This window comes from Polistes canadensis, unplaced genomic scaffold (genome assembly GCF_001313835.1).
Source record: "Polistes canadensis isolate GaletaPanama2010 unplaced genomic scaffold, ASM131383v1 scaffold_300, whole genome shotgun sequence".
Classification (NCBI taxonomy): Eukaryota; Metazoa; Arthropoda; class Insecta; order Hymenoptera; family Vespidae; genus Polistes; species Polistes canadensis.
The window spans coordinates 528-11035 of NW_014569847.1; the positions used below are offsets into that span (position 1 = coordinate 528).

General features: G+C 39.8%; 3 protein-coding genes across 3 annotated transcripts; 2 read left to right on the top strand and 1 right to left on the bottom strand.

Annotated features, from left to right (window-relative positions):
* Positions 1 to 374: 374 nt before the first annotated feature.
* Positions 375 to 2044, top strand: LOC106791347 (Y' element ATP-dependent helicase YJL225C-like; the record flags this gene model as incomplete). The annotated part of the gene is made up of 3 exons (XM_014756921.1): positions 375 to 590; positions 1041 to 1094; positions 1196 to 2044. Coding segments are annotated over 3 exons (1119 nt in total), but the record flags the coding sequence as incomplete, so codon positions are not given.
* A 96-nt stretch (positions 2045 to 2140) lies between these two features.
* LOC106791348 (histidine-rich protein PFHRP-II-like) lies at positions 2141 to 3938 on the top strand. Its single transcript, XM_014756922.1, has 3 exons — positions 2141 to 2279; positions 3327 to 3641; positions 3814 to 3938. The coding sequence occupies exons 1-3, from the start codon at positions 2141 to 2143 to the stop codon at positions 3936 to 3938; spliced, it is 579 nt and encodes a 192-aa protein (XP_014612408.1).
* Positions 3939 to 5429: 1491 nt separating this feature from the next.
* Positions 5430 to 7218, bottom strand: LOC106791349 (uncharacterized protein YBL113C-like). The gene is made up of 5 exons (XM_014756923.1): positions 7187 to 7218; positions 6448 to 6924; positions 6334 to 6356; positions 5709 to 6062; positions 5430 to 5656 (listed from the first exon to the last, which is right to left on the bottom strand). Exons 1-5 carry the CDS (start codon positions 7216 to 7218, stop codon positions 5430 to 5432), a joined length of 1113 nt encoding a protein of 370 aa, XP_014612409.1.
* Between the last annotated feature and the right edge of the window lie 3290 nt (positions 7219 to 10508).

Here is a 10508-nt window from a genome sequence, read left to right on the forward strand (position 1 = left end):
CTTTCAAATATAGTGAGAGATGTTCGTAGACGTGAAAAATGTGCTCTTAGAAACTCAGCAGATGGGATCTCTGCTTAACCTAGATCGCTTTTCGTCGATAAAGATTAGAATTCTACACGTAAAGTAAACAAAATTAGTAGAAAATCAACGATATTTTATATTTTCAGACTATTGTAGTCAAACATGGTAATCAAATAGCCCATTTTTTCGTTCTTGAAATTTATATTATAAGGTATACTCTGTAAAGCATCTCCGAGACTTTTAAAATCATTGCTTGAAATAGCATTCTTTTAGAAATCTTATAGTTTGCTACATCGCCCAAATAGGTAAAGCAGCTCAAAAAATATTACAACAATATATGGAAATTTTCTTAGACAGTTAAAGATAGTGCACTTAAACACTATAGTGATCAGATTTCGCGATCACAAAGATCTGCATCAGCACATGCCACTGCCACTGCACATGCACATGAACATGCAGCTGCAACTGGAAATGCAAATGCTACTGCACATGCACATGCACATGCATATGCAACTGCGATTGCGCATGCACATAATCATGTAAATGCAACTGCATCTACACATGCCACTGTAACTAAAATAACACATTAATATGTAAATGCAAATCCAACTGCTACTGCACATGCCACTGCAACTACACATGTTAATATACATGCAAATGCAATTGAAACTAAACATGCGACGAAAACTACACATGTCAATACACATAAAACTGCTACTCCTTATAGAACTTCAATTGCACATGTACATACACATTTAACTGCACATGCAACTAGATATGCATATGCAACTACATTTCCAACTGCAACTACAATTGCTCATACATATGTTACGACAACTGCACATGCAAATTTAACTGCACATGAACATACACATGTACGTGCCACTGCACATGCACATACAAATGCAACTGGAAATGCAAATGACACTGCACATCCTCATACGCATGAATATGCCCCAAACACTGCAATGTGATCTGCAACTGTCCCCGCACATGAAACGTCAACTCTAACTGCACAGTCAAATGCAAATAAAATTGAAACTGCATATACAACTGCAACAGAACAAGCACAAGTACATACACAATCAACAGCGACTTAAACTGCAACTGCACATGAACATGCAACTAAATCTGTAACTGCACAAGCATATCTAACTAAAACTCCAAATGCAAGTGCTACTGCAAATGCAATTGCATTGGCACTTGCAACTGCACATGCAAAAGGAAGGCACATGCAACTGGAAATGCAGCTGCTAGTGTACATTTACATGCGCATGCATATGCAACTAAAACAGCGATTGCTACTGCAACTGTACACGCAAATGTAACTGCAACTGTAACTGAAACTGCACATGCCCATTTACATGCAGATAAAAATGCAAACGCTACTGTAAATGAGCATACTACTGCAACTGCACACGCACATGTAAATAAAGCTGTAGCAGCAAATGCACATGCAGATTCAACTGCAACTACAAATGCACATAGTCATGTAACTACAACTGCGCATGCACAAGAACCGGCATATGCAACTGCAACTGCACATGCACATGTAACTAAAACAGCAACTCTAACTGCCACTGTACATGCTCATGTGACTGTAACTACAATTACACATGTACATGCACAAGCTATATCAACTGTAAATGCAACTGTACCAGCACATGCACAAGAAACTGCACAAGCACAGGTACAAACAACTGCTACTGCTCATGCAACTGCACATGCACATGCAACGGCAACAGAACCAGTACATACTAAAAGAACTGCAATAGCAGATGCACATGCAGCTGCCACTGCAATTGGGATTGCCACTGCATTTGTAACTGAACAGGAACATGCAAATGCAACTGCCACTAAAAATGCAACTAATCATGCTCATAGACATGCAAATGCAACTGCCACTAAAAATGCAACTGATCATGCACATAAACATGCAAATTTAACTACGACAGCAACGGCAACTGCACATGCACGTGTAACTAAAATGCAACTGCATCTGCTACTCCACAAGCATACGTAACTGTAACTGTAACTACACGTGCATAAGTAGCCTCATATGCACATGTACACTAACATGCTAATGAAATTGTATCTACTGCTGAGACAGTATATAAAGATGCACATGGAACGAAACTTGAAACTGCAACTGCACAGAAACATGCAACTCCTACTGCACATACAAATGACACTGCAACAGCAAATGCACATGCATCTGCTACAAAACTTGAGTTCCGTTATTTATCGGAACAGTAGGCGTAATATTATAGAACGGAAAATTCAGATAAGATACACGTTTACAAAGATACCCGACCGAGGACTATACAAAAGAAATAGAGAGTATTTATTTAGGACCTTCGGGTTTTATTGCGTCGGCATGTATTCATAGATTATAAGGAACTAATATAGCTATCACATAGGGTATCTTATCTCGAATTCTTAGAACTTGGAGAGTAGTATATTTGATCAGATATCCCCACTGCAAGGTCGCATCAGAGCCCTTTGGTGGGATGTATCGTGGAGGAGGGGAGGAGGGCAATTACATTTTAGCCCAAAAATAGTTAGTTGTCCATACTTGTTAGGCGGAATCACATCCAAGTGCTCCGCGCAGAATTCAATACATTGCATAGGTTCAACTAGTCAGTAACCCGAGGTTATTACTAGTAATAAGAATCAAATTTAGCGTAGATCATTATACAAGGTCCAAGCACCATACTGATCTCTTGAGAACGAGTAATAATAAATATTCATTTCAATACAATATTGAAGTGTTTTATTTGGATTAACTCCTTCCGCCCTTACAACGCGGAAGTGGAAAGAGACAGCAGTCTTTTTCCGAGCAAAAGTGAGAAAGTGCGTGCACGAAAGCGTGCACAGTACGAGAGTGGGAACCAGCACTACCGTACAACCGTAAATTTGGTTCTGCGAGTCAGATCAACCGTACATTAAATGGTCCTTCGAGCCGGATCAATCGAACAACTTGCAACTGCACATACACATGAACTCGCAAATGCTTCGAAAACTGCCAATGCAAATGCAAATGCACATTCTTAAGCACAAGCTCATAAGCATGTACATGGATATGCAACTGCAAATGCAACAGCAACTGCAACTTCTCATGCACATGTAACTAAAAATGCAACTGCAACTGCCACTTGCTAGCATATATAACTGTAACTGTAACTACACGTGCATATGTTACCCTACATGCACATGAAAACTCGCCTGCAAATGCAATTTTATCTACTGCTGCTACAACATATGAAAATGCACATGGAACAACACTTGAAACTGCAATTGCACAGACACTGCTATTGTACATAAAAATGACACTGCAACAGCACATGCACATACAACTACCCATGCATATGCTCATGCAACGGCTACTGAACACAAAATTGTACATGCACATGCTATTGCAACTACACATCCTCATACTCATGCAACTGCGACTGCACATGCTCATAGCAATGCAAAGGCACCTGCAACAGCACATGCTACTGCAATTGCACATGCACATGCACATAAACATGCAACTGCAACTGCACCTGCACATGCTACTTCACAGGCACATGCAAATGCTACTGCAACTAAACGTGTTACTGCACATGCACATAGACGTGCAAAAGCAACTGCAACTGCGCATGCACAAGCATATTATCATGCAACTGCAACTGTTACTGCAAAAGAAAATAGACATGTAACTGCAACTGCATATGAACATGCACATGAAACTGCTACTGCACATGCAACTAAAAATTGCAAATGCAATTGTATCTGCAACTGCCACAGCACATACATATGCAACTGTAACTACACACGCATATGCAAATGCAACTGCACCTGCACATTCACATAACAATGCAACTGAAACTGCACAAGCACATGTAGCTGTTACTGTAACTGCAAATGCTTAAGCAAATTCACATGCATTTATACACGTACATGCAAATGCAACTGCGAAAGTAAGGAAATATGCATATGTAACTGCATATTAATGTTAATGTTTTTTGTGGCGTTGCAATTGAATTTGCAGATGAATGTGCAGTTGCTGTTACATGTGCAGTTGCAGTTACATGTGCAGATGCATGTGCTATTACAGTCTTATGTGCAGTTGCAGATGCAGTTCTAAGTTAAGATGAATTTGCAGTTTCATAAGCAGTTTTAGTTACAGATGCAGTTGCAGTTGCACTTGCTGCGGCATGTGCAGTTGCATGTATAGTGTCAGTTACATTTGCAGTTACATGTTGTATTGCAGTTGCCGTAGTATGAGCAGTCAGTATTACATGTGCTGTTGCAGTTTAATATGCAATTGCCGTTTTTTATACAGTTGCATAAGCATGTGCAGTTTGAGATATGTTGCAGTTGCAGCTTCTATTGCAGTTATATGAGGAGTTGAAGTATCAGTTAAAGTTACAAATGACGTAGTAGTTGCATTTCCAGTCGCAGGGGCTTGTGAAGTTGCAGCTATAGTTGCTGTAGTAGTTGCAGTTACAGTTTTATTTGCAGTTGCAGTTGCAGTGGCAAATGCATCTACAGTTACAGTTGCATTCGCATGTGAAGTTAAATGTGTAGATACGGATACAGTTACACAGGCAAGTGCGGTATAAGTAGCAGTAGCAGTTGCGTTTTTATAGGCAGGTAAATATAACATTTAAAGTTTACTCTGCAGTTGGAGTTGTGTGTGCAGTTGCAGTTGCATTTGCATTAGCAGCTGCATGTGAAGTTTAAGATGCGTGTGCAGTTGCACGTGCAGAGGCATTTGCTTGTGCAGTTGCATTCGCATGTGCAGATGTTGCTGCAGATAAAAATGCAAGAAGAAATGTTGATAAAATACAATGGCAAATAAATGCTGTGGCAATTGCTGTTGCATGTGCAGTTAACGTTGCATGTGCAGTTGAAATTTTATTAGCCGTTGCAGTTGACGTTGCAAAAGCAGATGCATGTGCAGTTGCAGTTTCAGTTGAAGTAAGAGATATATGTCAAGTTACAGGTCCATGTGCTATTGTTGTTGCATGTGCAGTTAAAGATGAAGCTGCAGGTGGTATTTAAGTTGCTGTTGCATCTGCAGTTTAATTTACAATTTTATTTGCTGTTGCAAATACATGTGCTGTTAGAGCTTTAGTGGCAATTGCATGTGCAATTGTAGTTTCAGTTGCATAAGCACCTGCAGTTACATCAAGAGTAAAATTTACTGGTGCAGTGGCATGTTTAGATGCCTGTAAAGTTTTGGTTGTTTGTAGAGTTTTCAGCGCTGTTACGGTGGCATGTGCAGTTGTCTATGCAGCTACAATTGCATTTAAAGTTGCAATTGCATATGCAGCTGCAGATGCAAATGCATGTGCAGTAGCAGTGGCAGAGGCATTTGCAGGTGCAGTAGCATGAGTAGTTGCAATTGCATTGGACGTTCAAGATGCAGATCCGTTTGCAGATGCATATGCAGTTGTAGTTACAGTTTCAGATGCAGTGGCAGTTGCAGTTACATTTGCATGTTCCGTTGCAGTTGCAATTGCAGTTGTAGGGCCAGCTCTAGTTGCATTAGAAGTTGCAATTGCTGTTACAGCTGAATGTGCATTTACAGTTGGATTTGTAGTTGCAGTTGTGTGTGCACTTGCTGTTGCATGTGGTGTTGCAGCTGCATGTGAAGTGGCGCTTTCGTGTTCAGTTGCATGTGCAATTGTAGTTACAGTTGCTATTGCATTGCAGGTGCAGTGGCATGTTTAGTGGCATGTACAGTACAGTTCCAGTTGCATGAGTAGTTTTATAAGTTTTTTTAGTTTCATGTGCAGTTGCAGTAGAAGTTGCCTGTGCAGTTTCAGTAGGCTGTACAGGTATTCTTACATTTGTAGTTGTATTTGCTGTGTCATGTGCAGTTGCAGGTAAAGTTGAATTTTCTCGTCGCAGTTTTACAGTTGCATGTGCAGTACTTCTTGCATGTGCAGTAGCAGTTACTGTTGCAGTTACTGTTCTAGGTATAATTGCATGAGCAGTTTTAGTAAAATCTGCAGTCGAATTTACAATTACAGTTTCTTGTACTGTTGCTGTTTTATGTCCAGTTTCAAATGCATAAGCAGTTGCAGTTTCATATGCATGTGAAGGAATATGTTAAGTTGCATGTGCAGTTGCGGTTGCTTGTGCAGTTTTTAGCGCAGTAACGGTTGCGTGTGTAGTTGCAGCTGCAGCTGCATCTGCAGTGGCTTATAAAGTTGCAGTTGCTATTGCAGTTTTCGTTACATGTGTAATTGCAGTAGTAGTAGCAGTTGCATGTGCAGTTAAAGTTTGATGTGCAGTTTTATTTGCAGTTACAGTTACATGTGCAGTTTCTGTTGCATGTTCTGTTTCAGTTAAATAAGCAGTTACATGTACCGTTTTAGTGGCAGCTGCATGTATATTTGCTGTTGCATGTTCCGTTGCAGTTGCAGTTACATTTGCTGTTTTAGTTCAGTGTCATGTACAGGTGCATGTGCAGTTGCAGGTGCATGTGCAGTTTTATATGCATCTGTAGTTAAAGTGGGATGTGCAGCTGCAGCTTCTTTTGCAGTACTATAATCAGTTGCAGTGGCAGTTAAAATGGAATTTGCAGTTACAGTCGTATGTGCATTTATAGTTGCGTTTACAAGGGCAGCTAGAAATGTTAAAGTTGCCGTGGCATGTATAGTTACAGTTTCATTTGCAGTAACAGTTGCATCTGAAGTTGCAGTTATAGTTGCAGTTGCTGTTCTAGTGTCTGTTGTATATGCAGATTCAGTTGCAGTTTTATGTGAAGATGCAGTAAAAGTTACAGTTGCATAAGTAGTTTTATTTATAGTTGCATTCGCAAGTGCAGTTGCCGTGGCATGTGCAGCTGCAGTTGCATGTTCTGTTGCAGTTAAATGTGAAATTGCAATATTAGGTGCAGTTGCTCTAGCAGTGGTAGATGCATGTGCAATTGTAGTAGCATGTGCAGTTTTTTGCAGTTTAAGTTACATTTGCTGTTACTTTTGCAGTTGCATTACAGTTTGAAATGCGATTTTGCTGTGGCATGTGCAGTTGAATGTTTAGTTGCAGTTTACGTCGCAGTTTTTTTAACATGTGCAATTGATAATGTAGCGAAAGTTGCAGTTGAAGAAGCTGCTAAATGTGCAGTAAGAGTTGCATGCGCATTTGCAGTTGCATAGGTAGTTACTCTTGCATATGTAGTTGTTGTTGCTTTAGCATGTGCAGTTGCAGGTAAAGTAACAGTTTACTTCGCAGTCGCAGTAGCATTTGCAGTTACATGTGCAGCAACATATGCATTTAAAGTTCCAGTTTAATGTCCAGTTATAGTAGCATGTGCAGTAGCAATTGCATTTGCAATTTTTGTTAGATGTGTAGTTGCATGTGCTGTTGCAGTTTTAAATGCAGTTCTATTTGCAGTAAACATTGCATGTGCTGTTACCTTTGCAGTTGCAGTTACAGTTTAATGTACAGTTGCAGTTCAAGTTGCAGATGCAGTTAAAGTAGGTGTTGTAGTATCATGTTAAAATGCAGTTGCGGTTGCATGAGCACTTTAAGTTACGGTTGCCGTTACAATTACAGTTGCCGTAATATGTGCAGTTTAATGTGCAATTAAGGTTTTATGTGCAGTTGCAATGGAATTTGCAGTAGCAGATGCATGGGCAATTGCAGTGGAATTTGCAGTAGCAGATGCATGTGCAATTGCAGTTACATGTGCAGTTGCAGTTGCAGTGGCAGATACTGTTTTAGTTGCATTTGAATTTGCAGATCTATTAAAATTAGCAGCCGAATAAACAGTAACATTTTCATGTACTGTTAAAGTCTCATGTACAGTTCCATTTGCATGTGCGGTAGCACATGCCTATTCAGTTGTTAGTGCAGATAAAAGTGCAGGTAAAAAGTTTAAAGATATATTATGACAAGAAAAGGCAGCACTAGTTGCTGATGCTTGTGCAGTTTCGGTGGCATTTGTAGTTGCACTTTCATTTTCCGTTACAGTAGCAGCTGCTGTTGCTGTGTCAGCTGCAGTCACAGTTAAATTTGATGTTGCAGTGTCAGTAGCATTTGCATGTGCAGTTGCATTTGCATTTGCTGTAGTTTTTGCATGTACAGGTAAAAATGTTTAAAAAAATATGTTACTAATAAAATGCAGTGGCAGTAGCAGTTGCATTTGCATTTGAAAGTTAAAATGTTACCGTATAGGTAATAAAAAAAATGCAGTTACAGTTGCAGTTGCAAGTGCAGGAAAAATTACAGTTTTAGTTGCGTGTGGAGTTCCAATTGCAGTTTTAGTTGCAGTTGCATGTGCAGTTGCAGTTGCATGTAGAGTTGCAGTAACAGTTGCATGTGGAGAGCAAGTTGCATTTGCCTCTGAGGCTGCAGATTAATGTACAGTTGCATTTGCATGTGCCGTTTCAGTTGCTATTGCAGTTTTAGCTGCAGCTACAGTTGCTTAGGCAGTTGCAGTATCATTTGCAGTTACAGTTGCATTTAAAGTTACAGTAGCAGTTGCAATTTTTTTTTAACTTGCAATTTCATTTGCAGTTGCAGTTACATCTGCAGTGTAATTTTTAGTTGCAGTTGCTTTTTTAGATTCAGTTTCAGTTGCAATACCAGTTGTCGACGCATGTTCAGTTGCATAGGCAAATGCAGTTGCAATTGCAGTTTTATGTGTAGCTACAGTGACATCTGCATTCTTATTTACAGTTGCAGTCTTCTTTGTAGTTGCATATGCAGTTGCAGTTGCAGTTTTTGATGCAATTGCAGTTTCAGTTTTAGGTGCAGTAGCAGTTGCAGTTCAAATTGCATGTTTATCTTCAGAAGTAGTTTTATGTGCAGATGCAGTTTTAGTTGCAGTTGCTCGTAGCATTTGCAGTTGCTGTTGCCGTTACAGTTGAATGTGCTATATTAGTTGCAGTTGCAGTTGCAAATTATTATGAAGTTGCATTTTTTATTTCCGTTAAGTATGCAGTTGCAGTTGCAGTATAATGAGCAGTTGCAGTTGCAGTTACATTCGCATCTGCATTTGCAGTTACAGTTAGATGTGCAGTTGCATTTGCAATTGCCTAAATATAAAAAAATGTAAAACAATGTATTATAAGAAAAAAAATCAGTTGCAATTTCCTGTGCAGTGTCATGTGCTTTAACTTTCACGGCAAATGAAACTGCAACTACAACTGCAAATGCCTTTGCCTCTGCAACTAAAACAGCACATGCAGCTGCAACTGTTACTGTACTTGCACCGTACGTTCAACTGTATCTTTAACTGGAACTAAAATTGGAACTGCAAATACAACTGCTACAGCAACTGCAAAAACAACGGAAGCAGCATATGCATCACCAACTGCAAATACAACTGCACATTCAGCTGCAATAACAACTGCAACTGCACATTCTACTGCAAATGTAATTGCAATAACAACTGCAACTGCAACAACACATGCTACTGCCACAATACTTGTAACTGCAAATGTTTCAGTACTTATCTCCGTACATGCAACTGCAACTACAACTGCAACTGCACATCTACCGAGACATGCACATTTTTCGGCTACTGCAACAAAAAAGCAACTGCTACTGTACATTTAACTTCCAATGCAACAGCACTAGCAACTGCGAAGTCAACTACAAATTCAACTGCAACTGCAACTGCACTTGCATTAGCAACCCACTATGAAACGGCAACTGCAGCTTCAACGGCACATGCACTGACATTTGAAAAATCATCTACAACTGCAACTGCATCTTTACCTGCTACTGCACATAAAATAACCACTGCAAATGCAACTGCTACTGCATCTGCACATGTACTTGACATTGCAAATGCAACAGCAACGTCGACTGCAACTTCACCTGCAACTGCAATTACTACTTAACATGCAACTGCCACTGCATCTTCACCTTAAACTGCACATAAAACTGCGAATAAAACTGCAATTGCAACTGCACATTTATTAGCAGTTGCCCATGCATCAATAACTTCCACTGCAACTGCACATGCTACTGCAAATGCAACAGCAACTGCATATCAAACGGAACTTGCAACTACAACAGCTTCTGCTACGGCAACAACATATGCTACTGCAACAGCAACTTTACCTGAAACTACAACTACTTCTGCTCCTATAACTTCAACGGAAAATGCATCCGCACATGATACTGCTACTGCATTCTTACTTAAAACTGCCGCTGCATTTGCTGCTGCAGCTAAAACTTTAACTAAAAATGCAACAACACATGCAATTGCAACTGCATTTTCACTTAAAACTACAACTACATTTTTACTTAAAACTGCAACTACATATGTTGCAGCAACTACAACTGAAACTGTAACTGCACATGAAACAGCAACAGCAACTCTAACGGCACGTCTAAGTTTAACTGCAGCTGCAACTGCACATGCAACTGCAAATGCAAAGGCAACTAAAACTGCAAAAGCAAATGCAACTGCACTTTTCCTTGCAACTGCAAATGCAACTGCTTCAGCAACTGCCACTAAAACTGCAAGAGCA